Source organism: Haemorhous mexicanus, chromosome 4, assembly GCF_027477595.1.
Source record: "Haemorhous mexicanus isolate bHaeMex1 chromosome 4, bHaeMex1.pri, whole genome shotgun sequence".
Lineage (NCBI taxonomy): Eukaryota > Metazoa > Chordata > Aves > Passeriformes > Fringillidae > Haemorhous > Haemorhous mexicanus.
The window spans coordinates 38157710-38179322 of NC_082344.1; the positions used below are offsets into that span (position 1 = coordinate 38157710).

Sequence of the window (21613 nt, forward strand, 5' to 3'; positions counted from 1 at the left end):
CCAGGTTGATCGGCTGAAATGAGGCTTTGCGCACTGATCCCTTCTCGGGCTTTAAAACAAAACCCGGCCCCGCGCAGCCGGCGGCAGCTCGGGGCGCCTCGGCGCTGAAGCGCGGCGGGGCCGGGCGAGGCGAGGCAGGACACCGCGGAGCGGGGCGGTGGCTCCCGCGGAAACTTCGCTTGGAAAATAAACCTCCACCACTTTCCTGGAGATCCACGTGAGAGCAGGAAAGCCCGACTGCAAGATCTCTGCGCTGCTGCTGCATGCTGCAATTTTACTTTTTGTTTGCCTTGATTATTTTTTTTTCCTGTTTGTTTGTTTGTTCTTACTTTCATTTTGGAACCGGCTCCCAGCTGCTTGGCTGAACTTCTGGAGACCAGTGGACCTTTTATAATGCCTTCTTCTGTTTTAAACAAACTGTGGGCTCTTAAACTTTTCTCTTTCCCCCTCCCCCTCGCTCCTTAACCCCCACCCTTCAGCTCATGGGGCTAACACTGCAAAGCAGCAGCAGCAGAGGGGGAAATATACAGACACTGATTTATTTTCCTGTCTCCTAAATTGTAGTTAATTCTTCTTATCGTCCTCCTCAGCACCCATTTTCTCGCGCTTTTTCGGCTGCCGGGTGTCGATCTGTGCATTGTTTTATCTGATCTCGATTCTTTTGTTGTTGTTGTTTAAATGCCATGCCCTGCTTATCTAGAGAGAAAGCTATATGGAGATAGAGGCGTATAGTGAATGCGCGTGTGTTTCCATAAGACACACTATCAAGGGAGCAGATCAGAAGCAGCCCGGATCCTGACCCTGACTGTATGAATAAGTAAGCAGGATGCTGACGACTGTGTGTTAGTTGCCTGTAAGGTTTTCGTAAGTTAAAGGGGGACGGAGGAGGGGGGACAGGACAGAGACAGCGCTTAGAGTATTTGTGCAGAGGGGGGCGAAACTCTGACACTTTGCTCCTTCCAGCATAGCTGCTGCCTCCCATCAGTAGAGCTCCGCGGTTTGCTGTAGTGCACCCCACCTCCCTCTCCCTCCTCCCCGCTCCCTTTTCTTCCCTTCCTCCTTTTTTTTTTTTTTTTTTTTCCTTTCTCTTTTCCCCCCTCTCCCCGAGGTAGTTTGCTGATGTGCAGCCCGGATCCATCTTCTGGCAGCACCAGCGGGACCGGGATCGGTGGCGCGGCGGTCGGCGGGCGCGCAGGGGGGCGCGGGCCGGGCGCGGAGCGGGACGCGGGCAGCAGCAGCCGCCGCCGCAGCCGCCTCCTCCTCCGCGGGAAGTTTGGCTGGGTTTTGACAGAGGCAAGGGGAAGCCCTGACAGACAGGATCTCCCGGACTGAGTCCACCCCCTGCGCCCACCCACACACCCAGCGACTTTACCCCGGCGAGGGGGCAGGGGGGGGCAGCGACGCTCATGCTCCTCACTCTGTGTCGCACCCGTCTGACTGGGGCTACCTAGGGAGCACCGTCTCTTGGAAGAGCCTCCAGGTGGAGAAGGAAAAACACACCAACCTCCCCCAAAACCTATGGTTTCTCCATCCCTTACCCTCCTTTCCCAAGCCGGCGTGGACAGCAGAGCCGGCCGCCTAGTTCACCCTTGCCCTGCTCGCCACCTCTCCGCCCGAGGGAGGATGAAGATGCTTTGCTGGAGGATGGCACTGTGGCTGGCCGGGTGGACTGTCTGCGGGAAGCCTTCTTCCTGCTCTGGCCTCGATTATGACTACACTTACGATTTCACTGAAGAGGATAAAGCCGAGGCGATAGATTATAAGGATCCTTGCAAAGCTGGTAAGTGACTTCCACGTCTAATGCAGCTCCCCGCCCCCTCCCCAGATGGTGACTTTGTCTCGGCTTTATTTACGCGGGGTGCGTGTGGGGGGAGTCCCGGGCTCACCTGCTCCCTCCCGGGGCAGCAGCGGCGAGCGCAGCCGGAGCCCTGCATCCAGCCGCCCTCGCTGGGTGAGGTACCCGGGACCTGCTTTTCTGGGACTTCCCACTTACTTCCCTACGGTCTCCGGCTGGGCTGGGAGAGGCGCGGCGGCGGGCAGGGCTGGACCGGCCGCCAGCGCTCCGCGGTCCCGGGGGCGTCGTGCCGGCCGAGGAGCCCTCGGGTCGCGGCGCCGCCGGAGCCGCGGAAGTTGCAGAGAGCATTTCGGCGGGGCTCGAAGGTGTCGAGGCGGGACTGCGCCCCACAGCACCAGCCGGGGACACGGAGCGGCCGGCCGGGCTCCTCCGGAGGGTGGTGGCTTCTCCCGGGGCCCTCCCTGCCCGCCCCCGCGGCGGGAGCGGGTGCCGCCTCCGCCTCCCTCTCGCCTTCTTCCCTCCCAACCTGTCGCTCCCCGGCCGGGCACCCCTTCCCGTGGGCCGCCGGCCGCCCCGTGGAGGTGGATGCCATAAGTGCGGGAGGGTTGCGCGGGGGTGGTGACTATCTGCCGGGCTTTCAGCCCGCGCGTCCCGCTCCCAGAACCCGGCTGGTGGTGCTGCGCGCTGGTGTTCCACAGCCTGTGCCGTGGTGCCTCCCGCCTGCTCGGTGCCTGATAGACTGTGCGGGAAGAGCTGAGGTACAGCCTCTTCTCGCTTTGTATAGTGGTTTTCTAGAATGTTTATCCTGCTGATTTAGGACTGCAGCTTCTTTAATGCCATTTACAATTCTTCGCCCATTAAAGTTATCAGTAACAAGAACTGACCTCAGGAACCGGGTTCACTGGTATTTCAGTAGACATGTGTATCTCGGTGATGCTTTTTTATCCTCCCCAAGGTGTTATCAACAACACTGGTTGTCCATTCCCAACAGCTCTACTGTTAAACAAGTGATCAAGTTTTCTAGCAGCCTCCTTTGCATTAATTAGTTATTTTATATTCTGAAAACTAGTTCAGCCAAAGGTTGTGTTCTCTATATCTATGTGGTTTTCTTTAATTTATTGAAGAGAATGTGTGGTGTACATATATGCCAAATATGCAGACAGTCTGTTTTTCTAATCACAAAAATATTTGGTTCCTAAGTGTGAATTGTTAGGTCTGACTTGCTTACAACTGAAGAATGTTCAAGTTCAAAAAGAACAGAAGCAACTGTAATCAAAACATTATTTTTCCCTCAATTAACACTCACAAATAAGTATAAGTAACTGGTCATTGTTAACCTGAACTCTTTTCTTCTGGCTTGTAATTATTTAAGAAGATTCATATGCATCATTTCATATAATGAGAAATGACTGTTTACTCTCAGTTTGCTGTGGGATTCTTGTTTCATAGTGGGAATAATTAGCAATTATAATTCATGATACTAAGTGTTTTGAGGTTATGCATGAGAGAAAGACAACAGTAGGAGACTGCAATTTGATCTGCATTGCCAATTCTCTGCCATCACTTTGTTTTGCCTGGAGAAAGAGGCATTTGTTTGGAAAATTTGGCCCATGGAAACATTTTATTGAAGTTCTTACTTGTGCCGCTTAGGGACAAGAGATAGGTAGGTGTATGAAGAGTTACCTGTGTGTGGCTCCTCATAGTCTTAAAAGCTGTCACTTTGAGGATGTCTATCCAGTAAAAAAGCCTTTTTTTTTTTTTTTGGTTTGCTTCTTAGTGTGTGGTAGTTCTTCAGAAATAAAAATGCACCTCAATGCTGCACACTGGGTATGTACCCATCATTTTTTAATAAAAAATTGAAAGCTGTATATATCAATGAAACTGATTCTCCAAGAGTATTTCCCAGTTTACTTTTCCTGCTAGACTTTCCTTAAAGGCTCCATTAATCTCAGCCTGTAAAGTGCCTGATCAAAGATGCTGGGAGCAGTGGGTGCTCAGCCTCTTTTAGCAGCACAGCCCAAGTGTGTGTTCTCCCCAGGTCAGCTCTCATCGTCTGGGGTGGGTTTTGGGCTCCCAGGAGTAAATTCACTGATGTCTGCCATTAGGATGGGTTCCACAGTGAGGCCCTATAGAAGGACAAAGCCAGGCTTCACACTCAGGGGTGTGAGACGTTCACACTCAAATTGGTGTGTCACTCTATGCGCAAGGAAACAGGATAAAATAAGAGAATTCTTGCTGAGATAAGGTATGCAGGCTTTGTAGATATAATTAACACCTGCTTTTACTGCATCTTGAGGGCCTGCAGCTGAGCCTGTAAAAGTGCTTTTTCTTTAAGCTGTTCAGGCTGGTCAGTTGGGTCAGTGTTTTCTGTTAGGAACCAGATATAAGTGAGTTTCTGCAGCTTAGCAAATGCCCAAAGTAATTTATAGTTTTACCTAGTTCAAAAACTTCAGCGATACCAGTGCAAAACTTAGACATGTTAGAATAATTTGACCTACCCCAAATATGCTGATGCAAGATTGTTTCACCTGTATTTTCAAAGTTATTTGCATTCAAATTTTCTCCAGTGAGTGGTGTTTGCTGCTTAGTTTTTTAGTGAGTACACTACATTTGCAATCTTGTGACAGAAAGCACTGCACATGAGGCAGTGAGATCCTTAGTTAGATGAAGTTACAATTCTATAGCTCCTTATAGATACCTATTTCTGTTGAATAAATGTTCTCTTGCTAGGTCCCTTTCTCCCTGTTTTATTGAGAAAAAACTGAAGGAGTTTACCAGAAACACAATGTGACAGCCTCTGAGGCGTTATTTATGGGTATTCTGTGGGGTTTTTTGTAGGTACTATATGTGTGTTTTAACTTTTTCACAAGGAAGGGATCATTTTAGTGAACGTGCCTGGAATCACACTGTTGCTTTGACTTAAAACTCCCAGGAGCAGCACAGTGCAGGATGCTACAGAGGCTGAAAAGTACATTTTCTTACAGTATTTCCAGCTTTGTGAAAAATCCACAGATAACCGATGTTTGTCAGATGCCCTGTAGAACTAGGAGGTGTTTCTGGAGCTGATGTTGACATTTGCATCTAAAACAGCAGATATTTTATGCAGCAACCCCAAAGCACAGTCACAGTAGTAAAGCCAGCACACTGGGAGCCCTGGAGCTTCAGGGAAAAGAAGGGCCTGGAGAAATGCTGTGGTGCTGTTGGGAGACAACCATTGGAAGGAAGCTGTTGACATTGTGCAGAAGAACTTGATGAGCTGTGTGGTTTCCCGTAGGTTTGTCTGCAGACCTTTAACCTGTGTGTGAATTTTGGGTCACGCTACTCCTCCTTCCAGCAAGAATCCTGGCACACTGTAGCAGCGGGATGTGATGTAACACAGTTTCTGAGCTTCTGATGTCTCGGATATTTCCTTGTGTCTCTCTGCAGGATATTGCCCTCAGTGTTTACCGTTGTGAGTTCAAGTGTAAGGCATTCTTAGTTCATCTTCAAGATGCAATTTGCCAGAAGATGTGAAACTGGGAATGCCGTACTAGAAGGACAGAGATCAGCATTTGTATAATCAGATATCATTCCAAAGAAGAAAATCCTGGGTTAGATTTCAAGGGGCATCACCAGACTTTTCAGATTGCATGCACCTGCATTTATTTGTGGATTCTTGAAGTTTTTTTTTTTTTTTTTTCCTATTCTTGACACAGTTTATGACTTATTCAGGATATCTGCTGAGAAACATAGAGAGTGAGATGGCTAGAAAAATAATTTTCCGTCCTCTAATACTTGTTCATAGCCTGCACTAAGTTGATATTCAAGGTTTTTTGAAGGCTTTTGTTTTGTTTTCTCAGCAACTTTGTTTTCCTAAAACAAAGCAAAGCAAATAAAAAGGTGGGTGTACTCTGGTGTGGTCTTCCAATTAAAATACTATGAGCTGTGGGAGATTAGGCAAGAAGTCAGTTCTGTTGTATAGCTACAGTGCTGAGGTCTGTTTCAGCCTCTGGACAGCTGACTGTCCTCAGATAAGTCTCTTTTAGCATTTCTTCTGTGAGGTATTTCACTTCCTAAAACAAATGTTAAAGGTTTGGAGAATAAGCTTGAAGTTGAGTTCCTTGGGCTATTATTTTTCCCTTTTGTGGGCCTGTTTTTAAGGGGAGTTTCTTTGCACTAGAAATTTTGTCTTGTACTAGGAGAAATTCTCCCAAGGAGAATGTTGCTGAAACTTTTACAGTTTTCACTGCTATTAGCTTGGATTACTACCCCTGCCAAAACCCAGTTAATTGGGATTTTTATCCTTTCAAATGATGCATGAATTGCTCTTATTTTTTTTCCCCTCAGTGAAGCTAAATAAAAATGTCAAAAAAAAAATATTGCAAGCAAGCAATTAAATTTACGGCTTTATACCTTGAAAGTTGGTTAGCATGCAGTTATTTGACTAAGAACAAATTCTGTATGTGTGTATGCCTGCCTGCTTGAGAATGAGAGAAAATTAAGACAGACTCTCCTTATATGTCCATTTCTCCCTCCTGTGAGAATCTAAGGAGCTGGTTTGTTTACTTTGCACTTTTATCAATAATAATAATAGTACAAGTTTGAACTGTATGTAGCAGGGAAATTAGTATTTCCCACATCACTGAAGCATCTAACCTAAGAATATATTTTGTTGGTAAAATAGCTGAACAGGAAAGATTGATGGTAAATGTTGAGTACAATTATTATACAATGTCATCTGTAACTGCAGTCTAACTATTGTTTCCTGATATTGTAGCAGCAGCTTTCTATACTGCTCCATTTTTATTTTAGTTCCCCTCTTGTGCTCTGGGACGTGTGTTCAGTTGTAAGCATTCTAATTGTGCATTCTGGTAATAGGAGAATTCTTAAAACCTCTGATTCTATATTTTGAATCTGTTGCATGATTTAGGTAATCAAGATCTTTCATATTTATAGTTCAGTCTTGTAGTAGAGTCTTAAAGCTATGTTGTGCAGTTTGTACTAATATAGGGGTTGTGCTGCTAATATCACTTGCCAGATTGACAGAACTGTGACTGTTCATGTAGTAAATGCATAGTGTAGGCAGCTGAAAGAGAAACAAGTTTTCTGAATAGTCTTCCCAACTGGTTTTCATCCTGCTGTGGATAAACTTATAGGGTAAATAAAACTATCGACAAATTTAGCTTTTAAATATTTTTTTCCTCCAGAATTCTCCACCATTACTTTATCTTTTATGCCCTTAAATGTAGTATCTCAACACCTTTGAAAGAGATTTGTGAGAACATAAAAGTTCTTTTCCTCCTCAGCTTCATGTAAAATATTAATTCAATATGAAACTCTGGGAAAACTACATTAAATGAATATGTTTTATGTTCTAGCTTTGTGAATGTCCTTCCACACCAAAGGCTCAATTTCATGTCCAGACCAATTTCCACAGGCGTCTGTTTCTGAATACATATCCGGTGTGTCGAACGAGTGACCTGCAAGGAGCAGTGTTACATCACTGCAAAACAAGTCTAATTGACAAACCTAATTGAGCTTGGAATCAAGTCCCCAAGGCAAACTCTGAAACACTCACCACACCTGGATATCTGCATTATGTCATTCTGATTGCCCCTCTGGACAATAGGGTTGATAGGCTTATGACATAATTTCATTCACTTCTTTTTGGAGAGAAGGTCATGTCTGTGGTGCATGGTGGTGACAGATGGTCTGTGAAATGGAAGAGCTGTAAGACTGGAGACTTAACTTCTGGTTTTCACAAGCACAGTGGACCTTGTGGAGAGGAAGACTTCTTTTTTCCCTTCCTGGATGCATTATAGTAGTCTAAGTTTAATAACAGTGAATGAACAATGGAAGAAATCTCTAGTCTTTGTTTAGACAAGATGTGTTTATGCTCAAACTGAAATAGCTTTTTATAGTCTGGCTTTTAATTTAAGAAAAATATTCTCATATTTATTTTTTGGCTTTAATATGTATCTGTAGAAAAGATAAATTCTAACAGCAGACTTACAGAGCAAAATTATGCTCTGTAAGACTGCTGTTAGAATTTATCTTTTCTACAGAAGTTTTGGCCTTTCAAAGCTTACAGTTGGATGAGCAGCATTTCATAGGGTTTTTCAGAGTTTTCTCAGCCTCTAGGACCTTTCTAACCTACTTGTTTCAGTCATTAGTGAATGCAGTCTATACCCCCCATTCTTAACCAGAAGCAGCCTCTCTCCACCTCCCTACTACATCTCTTCAGAGTAACAGAAGTGAAAGTGTGACTAGAGAAATCTTTGTGTATTTTTAGTTCTGTCTTGTCAGGATATTTTTCTTGGCTGAGAGCTAATGGCCAATCTGTTAATGTGTTTTAATGCATATTCATTCGCTGTGTCTGCTGTGTATCTTCTACTTCTTTTCCTATAACTTCTTTCATTGTTACTATGGCAAGTTTGCTTGCTTCTGGATTCCCCCTCCACTTTTCACTTGTTTTTCAGCTTTTCCTTGTGCTGCCTGACAGGTCTTCTTCTCCTCCCTGTTTTCTTCCCTCAATGTGTTATTCTCTTGCTTACAATTATCAGTTATTCCCTCCAAATAGAACTTCTAGCTCATCGTCAGGCTTTCTGTAACATTGTCCTCTAGTGCTTTGATAGCTCTGATAGAAACTGGGCACCTGTGAGCACAGCTGGAAACGAGGAGGAGGAGAAAGATGAGTGGGCTGTGTGTGACCAGCATGTTCTCAGACTCCCTGTGCTGGATGCTCAGTGGGCTGCCATGATCTGTTAGGCACTGCACAGCCGGTCCTGAAATATCCAGCTACAAATGTTTACACAGAAAGCATTCGTGAACCTTCTTTCTCTGCTGGGCTCCCTAGCTTGGGCTACCTAAATATCAAGATTTGATGGGAAGACAGTCCCTTGCTGACCAACAGGAGCAGGAGTACTCTAAGTACTTGAAGTGTAAAGGCTTTTTGTTTTTACTTTTGTATAAATAGTAGCACAGCAGAACAGGTTGAGCTGGGGAGTGTGAAGGTGGAGGCTGTGCTGTGGACATATGCAGAGAGTGCTGGTGTGTGACCCATGTGACTGATTGCTCCTGCAGGCTGCCAGCTCCCACTCAGACACTCCCAGAAGGCTTTTTTTTTTTTTTTACTTTTGGGTTTTTGGGGGAAGCTTTTCCCGAGTAATGGTCTGCAAGTGCAAATGTTGAGTGACTATGAGTATCAGGTGTTTGAAAATATTTGAGCACAATCAGACAGCTCTTATGGAGCAATAACGCTCCAAAATGTAGGTTTGTGGGTTTTCTCTTCAATATTACGAAACAGAGATTCTCAAGACCAAAGTGCCAAAAAATCAATATTATTCTAAAATAACTCCTAATTTTTTCTTGAGGTGTGTGAAATACGATGCCTGATAGGATATGCAGTGTTTATTAAACCAGTTTCTTTGCTATATATACTCTAATGATAAAAAGGTCCATCAATAATTGACTAGAATTGATTTTGAAGTTTTTTCCTTCATTTTGATGGTCATTAGTGGTGCCTGATCAGGAAATAATCAGCAAAATCAGGACGCAAAATTGCAAAGGAAGTATTTTTATTTTAAAATTCATTTTCAGCACATTTAAATCTGACTTTGGAAATTCTCTGTCTTGCTGTCCTTGTGAATTTCATGTCTTTTCCTACAAAAATTGAATGACAGAGACACATTGCTGCATTTGAAAGGGGCCAGTACCTCCAGCCACGTTGTGATTCCTGGATATTGTAAATTGCATGGTGGAACTTTAGTATCAGTGCTTGTAAGAAGTGAGGGGACAAGGACATCAGCTGGGGAGGTTGTATCGCAGTAGTTGCGCAGATGAATGACATGATTTTCATGCTGATAGCAGCAGTTAAATATATTCCTAATAAAAAGTGTAATTGTTATAAAAAAAATAAATACATTTTATTGGTGTCTGATATTTTAATAGGTGCTAGTTAGGTGCGTTCTTGCTGTCATGGGCATTGTAGCACTAAAGACTTTCAACACTTTTCCACTTTCCCAAAAGTCGATAAAGAATTTTGCTTAGGGCACAGTGATTGTCCAAAGAGTGGCCAAAAGGCAGAACTTCTCATGTTTCCAGATGATGTATTCAGATAAGCAAAGAAAATAATTTGAGATGGCTCTTATATAATACCAAGATTTATTTAAACAGTTTACTTGCATAGTGAATTATATTTGCTTTCATGAGGAGTAGTTTTAGAACAACTCTACGGGTGTGAGAACATGACGATGAACTGCCCAATTTCTCCATCTGGTAAAATGTCCTTATATTTATAACAAATTAGCATACATCTTCTTTTTCACTTGTACTTGCTTTTTTCCCTTACTCAACATTACTCTTACAATTGTGCTCTTACTTCAGCTTTATTTGTAGGTAGGTTATGCCACACTTTACAACTGTTTTACTTTACAGCTGTTTCCATACTTATAATTCATTCCTTGTATATATGTATAGGCAAATGGATAAATTAGGTATCTTATGTTAAGGCAATATGCTTAGCCCTTTTCTAATGAAGAGCATGGTGTTCTATGAAAAATTGCCAGCACCATGTTGAAGGCATGTTACCCATTTTTTATGACCTTCATTTTAGTACCAGGATCTTTGATATGTCCATCAGTCCATCCCTTTGTCATAATATAAACTACTCAGTCTTTAACTATGGAACTCTTCAAGACTATTGATTCAGGACTGGGTTGTGGAATCCTTTTTCTCTTGTTACTGATATGCCATAACTGCATTGTGTTCTGATAACTTACAGAGATTAATCTTTTATGCTTGGAAAAGAAGATCTTAAAGAAAAACAGGCAATAAACCTTTAGGCTTGCATGGGGATTTATTTCCTCCAAGGTTGCATTATTGGAAACACTGTTTAATGAAAACAGGGTAAAAAGATGTTCAAGTTAGCAAAGAGAAAATTAAAGAGAAAGAATATGATAAACATGAACAATTTCAGAAATTCTACAAGAGGATAAAATAGAAGATATTTGTTTCTACTTCTATTAGTCTGTTTAATTCTGAAGTAGAAAATTCAAAACAGAGACTAGGAGATGTGGGGATTTTATGCAACTTTTTTTTAGATTGAAATCTGCTAAAGAATTCCATGGAGTCAGTATTTGGATATATGATGTGACATTTACATAGGTAGCAGGGGTATCTGGAGGGCTGATATTTAGTAATGGTAACAATAATGATTTTCAAGTGAATATATACCTCAGGCTTCAGAGTTCAAGCCAGTATTTAGTAGCTTGAAACAAGGATGAACCCCAACATGTGGCAAGATTATGCTGTCTACCTAGTGCAAATTCTTGTTTCTTTCTGTGAAGCAGCTGGTGGTGACTGCTGTCAAAGACAGGACCTTGGATATGATCCAGTGTTGCAGTTCCTTTGTTCCTCAGCCCTCCCTAAGTGCCATTTCAAAAACTCATGTCTTGTAGCATGCCTAAAAGATAAATGCAATTTAGCTATTTTGGGATGTGAATGAATTTCAAAGCTCAATATCACTGTAAACACACTGACCAACTATAGCTGGTGAAAATGAATATATGCAGGCATAGAAGAAGAAAACTGCATTTAGCTGTGTTTGTAGATTGTCAGTATGGATCCAGTGGAGCACTTGTACACATTTATCTGTAAACCACATGTGCACACAGTCACCTGACTACCTTAGGAGCTACCATGGAAGCATGTAGTTCTACATGCCTGTAGAACTATCTAGAGAGGCTCTTTGAAGTCATGTGTACAGATTGTGTGGATGCTTTTCTTCTTTTTGCTTTTCCCCCACTTATAAATGCCAAGGTAACTTGTCTGTAAATCTGACCTAGAGGCCATTGGACTCAGTGTGAGTGTTTCCAATTACTTTAGAGGTACTGTTTATAGGTGAATAAGTAATAGGCAGAGCTGACTAATTCACTTCTGTGTACTTGTATGCATGTGCTCACATGCTTTGCAGGCACATCAACGAAGGCACTTGGATTTTTGCCCCAGTTTCTGAAGTTGTCATCACTAACACGAGACTATCATGAAATCTTGCATTCAGTGACCTTGTGATTACAGGTTCTTTCTTGCTGGACTGGGGTGTGAAAAAATCCAGCAGCTTGAAGAGCATCTGATTTTCTCTTTTTTCCCTTTATGAGAAGCTGCAGGATAAGACTGGATTTTGATTACTGCAACAATTTCTCAACCTTTAGACTTAGGTTTCTTCCTGTCACAGCTGAATACTCTATTAATTGGGCAATCTGATAAATGGCTCAAGATGCTGATAAACATGATGGTTGCAGTTGCATATACAGTTCCTTATCTGTATAATTTCAAGAAATGTAAAGGCAAAGATAAGAAGCCATTTGTTACAAAATACAGCAGGCATGTGAAACTGGTGTCAATCATGTACCATTAGGTGTAGTTTGACAAGTCCTGAAATCTTCAATTACAATCAAAGCACTGAAATCTTGAGTGATTTGCAATATCCCCAATTTAACACATTTTCTAATCCAGAGGCTGCTAGGAGAGAAAGAGATCTTAGAAAACTAGGAGGATCAAGTGTGTGGAGGGATAGAATGTAAGAAAATAAAGATAGTGCAGAAGGTAGTCTCACACCTGGGGAGTTGCAGCTGTACTAATCACCAAAGATTAGGAACAGGCCTGCCCTTAACAGGCCAGAGCTGTGTCCAGTAAGAAGAGCAGGCTAGCTGGTTGAGGAGAGAGTTGGGGTTTGTTTATTGTGCTGTGAGGAGAGCTGCAGTTTGTTGGCTGTGCTGTGAAGGAGTCAGTGCTGTGAGGAGCTGCCCATGAGAAATTACCGAGAACCTATGAGAGCTTTGCAATACGATGACAACACAGGTGTACTAGTGTTCCCGTTTATTTATTAAATTGAAGAATTAGCTAATGGCAAAATAAGAAGGGAGCAGAAAGTATTTTTTTCCTCCACAGCTGTGTGTAGTTTGGATGGATTGGAAAAGCTCTAGGTTGTGGTATAGAACTAAGTAACCTTACAACACAGCCTAACTCTATGCAAATCTTGCATTTAACCACATTGTTTGTTACTTTCGTGTTTTGAAAACTTGTGTTTTCTTTCTGATGTTGTTTCTTCAGTGTGTTGAACTTAAATCATGGCCAGAGTCAGAATTGCAGGTGATAAATGAGTCTAGATTTGTCTGACGATTCTTGTTGAAGAAAGTTCTTGGCTTTAGTTATGGAGTTTTCTGGAGTAACTAGGTAAGGGAAAGAAGTAAGGAGAAAAATCTTTCCCCCTCATGAAAAGATTAACTTTCTACAGCTTTTTGATGCTTTGATCAGTAAATTGCAGGTGCAGTAGAGAGCAGTGAGAGGAGGAGAGGGGTGTCCTGTTTTTTTTCCATTTTTTTATCTGCTTTCTTGAGGATGAAACATTTTCACACATGAAATACAGGTGAAAATACAGAAACCTAGTCCAAGCCTTTTGTATGTTTTCATTCATAATACCTTTAATTTGGAAGAAGCTGAATTAAATATGAATTGTAGTGCTGATGGATCACAGTCAGTGTGTCTACGCAAGTGAAGCATGAGTAAAGAGAATTTATAACATACGCTTCCCTTTGCATTATGGAAGAGAGCCAAACACAAAGATGCCTCCTAGATCAGTAATGTGTTTATGGATATATGCAGATCTTTTAGCTAAAGTTAGAATGTTAGGGAGAAATGCAAGCTATTCTATGGTGCTTTAAATCAAAAATGTGGAGCCCCAGCTCAAGTCATGACAATCTTTATCAACTTGGACAAAATTAATTTTTCTTGGCTATTTTTTGAGATTTTTAATAAAGTGTCTTAGATTTATTTGGTCTATGGTATAGCATTCCATCACCAATAATGTATTTTTACTGATTTATTGATCTAGACATTCTAGGTTCAAGTTTGTATAAGAAAATGAATAATTTCCTGAATTACTCACACTTACAATCAAATCTTTCCAAATATTTTGTCTTTCCTAATTATGAACAAGGTAATAATTAACAGCCACAAGGAAAAAAAATCAACAAAAATAAACATAAATAGTAATCCTTAATTCTAACTACATGATCTTATAGAAGAAGAAAAATTATTTGATCCTTGGTTTCTGCTCACATAATCTGGCTTGTCTTCATTGACCTAAAGTATCCTAGGTTTTATCGGTGGAGAAATGTTTTTTCTCCTTCCAACAAGCAGATAATGTGTCACCAAAATTAGCGAAGTCCTAGATAAGATTTTGGATGCACTTGCAAGTGCTAATGAAAATAGCTAATATTCCCATTCTTTGTGTGATTCCTCAATTGTGATTCATTTTATGCTGTACTGATATGGAAATAAATCCTTTGTACAGCTGGCTGTCCATTGGAAAGGACAATGTGCAAGATTTGCTCCTGCACTAAAGGAGCTACTGGGATTCCTTGCCCCCAAGGGCACAGCCAAACAAACACTGCATCTTTCCTTCCTGCCCTCTTGAGAATCGCTTCTGGACTTAGTTTCCCTTCCTGCTTGTTGCCTGAGGAGTCACAGGTATCTGTGTTTAAGGCTGGATAGGTGCTTAGAGAAATCATAGAGAATGGGTTATTTGTCAGGGAAAGCCAGGTAATCAGGGAAAAATGAGATGCAAATGATAGGTAAATTATACTGTACTGAGACTTCTGCAGCCATGGAGGATTTCCAGCAGAAATTTCTGTGAGGACTTTTTTCTTGCAGATCAAACTGCTCCCTGTAGTTTATCTGCTGCTAAAGTAGTAACTTTTAATTAGTGATACACATATTGAAATTCCTAGTGGTAGTTTGTTCCAACCTCTTGTTCAGTTAAATATGGATTAATTGCTCTTGCACAGATCTTTTGTTTATTGCTTTTGGACACTGCTGTGGATTGTTCAGTAGCTCTTACACCTGGTGAAATGCCTTGGCTTATAAAGATTTTGTGTCAGAAAGTTTGTTATGCTTTTTCTTTCTGTGAGATTAGTCTAAGAAAAGGTAGCTACCTTCCTTGCAGACTTTCAATTTTGTCTCTTTGGACTGTCCTAGCTAAAATAGCACTGCCTTGTATCCTTCTGTGGGATACAGCAGATCCAGCAGGTGGGATGTGGAAGAACCTTGCAGCAATGATGTGTTACAGAGCTTGGGTTGTGTTGGATAGGCCATGATGTGCACTGTACACTGGGCAGGGACCCACAGCAGCCAGTGAAGGTGCTGTGTTTTGGGTTTCTTTCCCTTTGTGATAAAGTAGTGTTTTCATTTTTTATCTGATTTTTGTGTCCTGGCACATTTATGTACGAATACTAAATGCTTTATGTGCTGCAACCTATGAGGCTGAACTCTTCACTCAGGCTGTACTTCCTCTTAGGATCTCTTGTTACTTCTAGTGAGATGAATGGCGTGGTGGCGTTCACCTTAATGAAATCAGAACTTAAGGCTGAAGAAAAATTGTATTTAGGGTCACTTTACTGAAACTTACTGGAGGTGTATTTTTTCAACAATCCATTACAGTGAAGTCAAGAGATAACTGGGTAATTATGGCGGTAACTGTTAGTTTTGGTGTTTTGTTTTATCTGTCTATCTATATGTGCAGGTATTGCAATGGGAGAATCATATTAAAGTGAATTCCCAAGCATAATCAGCTGTTTTAAAGCAAACAAATAGTTGTTGTTAATACACAATTAGAAGCAGATAATCCATGTAGTTTAACCAGGCTCTTTGAATTGGGTGTAAAGAAAAACTAATTTTAAAAGCTGTTGTTGTCATTCCCCCTTTACAGTAGGAAATTATATGGAGAGAAGATGTTGTAGCAAGGGGGAGCATAGAGGAACTGTTCTGTGCTGTGAGCCAAAGGACATCATTAGGAACACTCCGATTATCTGGAAGTCTGACTTCCTGTCTCAGTTTCCTCGTGGGTCTCAATGAATGGCAGAAGAAGTGGAACACTTTCCTGCTTGGCCAAAAACTCTGCTAAATTACTCCTTTGGCTGCATGCCACACCATGCTCCGGAATAAATCCTGCAGCTCCCCCCTGAGTCTGGAGGGTACTTGCTGTAGTTCCTTGGGGCTGGTGGAGAGAATTTTAGGAAGTCCAGGAATACTGTAATGCTTCAGGTGTCCTTTTGTACATCTTGAAAAAATCTTTTTGTGATAGAGACCAAGCGATGCGTTTACATTTTATTAATTTAAGCTTCCATGGGATGCTAAAGAACTGCAAGTATGTTAGGATTTTCCTATTTGGTAAATGATTTTACTACAATGAAAACAGCGTGGCAAGCCTTGTAAAATCTACCAGAAACATGTGTAAAGTAAGACACTTTTAGACATGCATTCAACTAAATAACTAATTTTATGTTTCTTTCCAACAGTTTTAGCACATCAACTAGTGTTTATGTGCCAAAATTATTTTATTACTTTTATTCCAAAGTATAAAAATAAGGTAGTAAAGATTTTTGTGTATAGAATAAAACAAATTTCAGATATCTTACTAAGTGTGGTAGATGATGCATCTTCTATGCATAGAGAGGAGTTTAAAGAATTTTTCTTTTTTTTATTTCTGGTCTTTGGTACGTTTCTTTAACATACATATTAGCCCCCAAAACTTTCACTATCTTCTCTTAGCTCTGATTTTAATTAAAGCTGCAGCACCAAACTTTTGCTTCAGTTGTTACTATACTATAGTAACTGTCAGTTTCTATACTTTCTATCTTAACTACATTTGGCAAGTAAGAACCTCGCAGCTGACTCAAAGGAAACTTGGCAAAATATACACCATTTCCCAATAGCCTTTCTCTATAACAGAAGATATATGGGACAGTGTTTAATAAATTTTGTCTTGTTTTGCATCCAAGAAGAAATATATTCTTAGCTCTCTGGATCAGGGAAATGCTTACCATAGTTAGTGTTCTGTATCTGTCATTTTTCAAGGGTGACAAGCAGCTGTCCAGCTGGAAATGTTGGGCATACTTGGAAAAAAGTACAGAAAATGCTTAATGACACTGGTATATTTCAACAAGAAAATATTGATCAGGCTCTGGTTTGTTCAGCTTCTTTTTGTTTTGTTTTCCCCTGTTAGTTTGTCTCATAGTTTTTACTGTGTATTCCTTGTTCAGGCTTTCCTGAATTTACTCTGCATGACTTTGATGGTGTACCAGCACAGAGGGTGGTGTGAAACAATGCTTCTGCCACTGAAACAGCTGTCAGCTTCATCTGTGGGGATGCAATTGTGCCATACAGGCTTGATGCTGAGCTCACTGATTTTTTTTTTTTACCAAGGGAGCAGAAGTGCTGGGTTATGCTCATCATGCCAATCTATCCTGTAGTCTATCTTCAGACTCCTTTGTATAGGCAGCTAAATGCTTTCTAATTTTTTTTTTAATGCCCATGTCTGACAATCAGTGGTCCCAGATTTGATACCTGTGCATTTTGAGACTTGGCACTAGTAGAGGCATAGTGGATGGACTTTTCTATCTGTTGGCTGCAGGAGGAAAGCAGGGAGTTCCTTTTTTATGGCAGTTTATTGATATTAAGGTCATGATTTTGAAGGCTGAAAGTTGGGAGATCTCATTTATTCCCGTTGCTTCCCCTCCCTGAGCAGCAATACAACCTTGTTCTTTCTGTTGCACCTAAGAGTTCTCTCCCAGATATCCTTTTCCTATCTCCTCCTGATTCAGAAGAAGAAGGAGAGACTGCTGTGCCTGGCCACAGTTTTCAGGGAGTCACTGTTAGGATGCCACCCAAAGTTCCTCATCCTTTGCACTCATAGCACAAAATGTAAGATTTCAACTAACACAGTGCAGAAACACTGATTTGTATTGTTAACACGGGTGTGTATTTCAGTGTCTGTAGTTAAGAATTTCTGGTTATTTTAAGAAGGGTATGTAGCTACACATGACAAATGAAAAACAAAAAAAAAGCCCCACCCTCCTGCATAAGAGGATTTTTTGAGGAGAGGCAACACTAATGGTGCAGAAGGCACTGTAAATATGTATTTCCAAGTTCTTTTGATTCTGTGTTTATTTAATTCACTGTATTTTTATTTTTTGTGCAAGAGGAATTCCTCTCACCTTCTGTGGTCTAAATGAATTCCTATAGTTAAATGTAGATGTTCTTTCTGAGAAAAAGTTAGAAGCTAGCAGATTCTGCTGTTGTCCTTCAAACAGGACAGAATTTGGCTCAACTACTTATATTATTTTCATCCTGACTTTTGAAGTAAGGATTTGGGTCCAGTATTGAAGGTTTCTTTTAAGGACTCCAGTGTATTTATGTTTTACCACTATTGCATATCATCATATTATTTAGCTGTTTAATATCTCTATTCACTATGTAACATTTGTCTAAGGATTTCATATCACATCTATGATTTACTCCATGGAGTTTTGCTTTCCTAAGTTTTTTGTGTTTTACTTTTTTTTGTTTTTTTCCCTCAAAGCGTTCTCTGAGATAAAGTTTGTACAGAGTTTCTTCTTGATGTTTTTCTGACACTAATGTGGGAGAAAGTAGGTCTTTAATAGACAAAGGGTACTGCCAGTGTGTGAGAGGGAGTAGTGTTTCTTTATGTAGTCTGGCCTATAGATTGATTTGGTGTGGATATAGCTAGCAATAAAATGCAACATTGGTGCACCCAGTGACGTGACTGTGAGGAAAGCTTGCCAGTGCATCACAGGCTTGTAGGTATAAACTGAGTTAAAAATATTCCCAAAGAGGACTGCCTGAAGGAGGTTGTTAAAGTTTGCCCTGACTAGATCTGTCAAGTTTCTGTTCAGCAGCAAAGCTAGAAGAATAGCAAGAAACTGGATAATTCTCAAATTCTTTTTCCAGTTGTTTCTTATATAAATGACGTTTTGTTTAAATTCTTATATATTTGGGTAGCTGTGGCAGTTTGAATTTTTTTTAGATCATCAACTTAGACTTGAGATACTTATTGTACTAAAGCATCAGCAAGTCTTGGTTATAAAATGTCTGCTTAATTTGTGCTGTCAAAATGAACGTAATGTAGTTACAAAGCAAGACTTCACTCTCAGTCAGCTCCATAAGGTCATTTAAACTGAGGGTGCTGGAACATCTAGCTGCAGTATATGTTGACATGGATGCAGTGTGATAGATAAACTGTAACCTGAAGAAGTGCATGAACTCGAGTTTTAATTGTGAAGGTTTAATGTAATTTGGTAAGGTAAATGAAAAGTAGGTAAAATCTTACAGAAGCGTTTGCCAGCCACTTTACTGGAACAATCTAATATTAAATTTAGGGAAATAAAATCTGTATGGGGGTACTTTATATTTGAAGATGACTTGCTTTAAAAGCTTACTGATCTACGCACTATGCAGATTTTTCCTAGGAACAAAGTATGTCTTTTTATGTTTTTCAAACCATTTTCTGTACTTGCAGAAATGTTTGTGGTATAGAAGCTTGTGTTATTACAAAACAAGCCATTCCAAAGTGACCTGCAAGTACTAGTGAAAATGTTCATAAAGGGAGAAGGATATAAATTACTTGGTCACCTGAACAAGCTGTTTCAGTGTTCCAAGTAGCTGAGGCCCCTTGGTCTGTTCAGCCTGGAGAAGAGGAGACTGAGAGACCTTGCTGCAGTTACAACCTCCTGGTGAGGGGAAGGCCAGGCACTGGTCTCTGCTCTTGGTGACCAGTGACAGAACCAGAGGGAATGGCCTGAGCTTGTGTCAGGGTAGCTTTCGGTTGGTTTAGGAAAAGCTTTCTCACCCAGAGGGTGGCTGGGCACTGGGACAGGCTCCCCAGGGAAGTGGTCAGAGCACCAAGCCTGGACGGTGGTCTCAGATCCGTGGTGTGGTTCTTAGGGTGTTCCTGTGCAGCACCAGGAGTTGGACTCAGTCTTTGTGGGTCCCTTCCAACTCTGATTCTGCAAAAACTTCAGTTGCAGTATGGGAAGCAAGGTAACCAGTGAAACAGCTGCCTGTTCCTGTGTCATATCTGTCACTTAGGGTCTTGCTCTCAGATCTAGCTGTGTGTCTTGGCTTTCAGCAGCAGCACGCAACATGCCTGTGCTGCCTGCTGCCAGTGCCCCATGAAAATGCTCTCAGGGGACTCCAGTTCCCTGATATACAGAGGTTAAAATGGAGTAAGAAGAAATCACCGTAAATCTGAGGCTTTGTGGCAGCTGTGAGGGTTTGGCACTGTGGAAAGCAGTTCCTGTTGCTCAGCCTCTTAAAGCTTGAGCATGGAAAAAAGGTGTGGACTGAGTAACAGGCTGGGATGAGCTGTAGGAGGGTGAGAAGCTGGATGGCAGAGGGAAAATGAAATGATGCCTTTGCTGTGCAGTTGCTGGGTAATTCCTAGAAAAGCTAGAATTTGTTATAGCCCAGTTAAATGGTTCCACACACAGCTGGTCCCTCTTTTTGCATGTCAGGGACAGGTTTTGGTACAAATGGCATATTCTAAAGCATACGGGTCTCTCCCTATGGTTTAATCACTTTTCCAGACAGTTTCATGTTCAAATTTGACTGTTACAGCTTCTCAGTTTCAAAAGACATTTTTTCTTCCACACTGGTCCTCCTCCTTTTCCACTCAGGACAATATGTAGTTTTGTTGTTGACAAACAATAAATACTTATTTTTTTTTTAATTATTAAAAGGCTCTTGTCTATATACAGAGCCCTTTTAGGTTTGTCTGTTAAAATGTTTAACAGAGGTATTAATGAATTCCAGGATTTCTGTCTCCTCATCTTTTAGGGGAATATTGCTGGAACAGAATCTTTTAAATTTGCTTTTGGTGAATGAGAATTTGGACAGGTCAATTTTGTTTGTTTCTTTTCTAGTTAGGCACATTAATTCCTGAACAGTCTCTGAGAGCTTTTATTGCCCTCTCAGCCCATCACAGACATCCTTCCCAGGAGTGCACCTCATGGAGTCAGGCTGTTGTGCACCAGTAGTCTGGAACCAGGCATCACCTTTCAGTTTGCCCAAGACGTGGTTTTGTTAATGGAAACAGCAACAAATAAAAGCTTGAACCCTGACTTCTGAATAATCAGGTAAAGTTTCTTTAGTGTAGATTTGACCTTTGCCTTCCATCAGCACAAAAAACACAACCAAAAACAGTAACAGAAAAATAACTTTAATCTTACAAACCACATTCACCTTTGTGAAACAGAATTGCTGTGTATTTATCCAGTATTATTTTGTTTTCCAGTGGACTTCCCTTCTAGAGCTTGCAAGTTATAAGGTAGTCTCTGGTTTTGTTCAATATATTTAGAAAAGTTCCTATTATGTTTTTCTTTTCTTTTGTTGTTTATACTGGCTGGAAGAACAAGACTAAAACTTTCATCTTAGGTTGGAGCATAATTTGGTGTGATTGCTCAGCTTCTGATCTCACTACCAAAAACGTCTTCTTTTAGGAGTTGATAAAAATATTTGGCTCTGTTTCACCTCAGTCACTCTTGGCAGTTCTTCATCTGCTGTTCTGGGGTTTCCATCTGCTCCTTTATGCTGCAGTTTCTTCTTCAAGCCCCAATTCACCAGCAACAATTGCAAATAAGTGAAAACATCACTGAATTTTCTGAGGGTATGGGGTTGGATGCAGGTGCTGTTCTGCATCTCTGGCAGAATCTTCCAGGATTTTATCTCTTTGCTAAAAGAGAGAATATGGCAATTCCCTGAGGCATTGAGTATTCCTTTGTTCTTCCTCCCTCACAGGTGTCCAAAGATTTAACCTAGAGCTGTATACACTACTCTAACCTGAAACCAACAAATCTATGAAATTAAACATGTTGCAAGGGCTAAGGAAAATATTTTTTTAATCTAATGAACTTTTCAAATTAAAGTCCTCTTGGTTACAGAAAAAAGTGTATGAATGCATGTGAAATTAGATTTATTAAAAAG

General features: G+C 41.0%; 1 protein-coding gene across 1 annotated transcript in view; it reads left to right on the forward strand.

Moving 5' to 3' along the window:
- Nucleotides 1-1231: 1231 nt before the first annotated feature.
- TLL1 (tolloid like 1) overlaps nt 1232-21613 on the forward strand; it is a 125786-nt gene continuing 105404 nt past the window's right edge. The window contains exon 1 of the mRNA XM_059844491.1: nt 1232-1780. Within this exon, the coding sequence (XP_059700474.1) occupies nt 1519-1780 (262 nt within the window). The 5' untranslated portion in view covers nt 1232-1518. The remainder of the gene's footprint in view (nt 1781-21613) is intronic.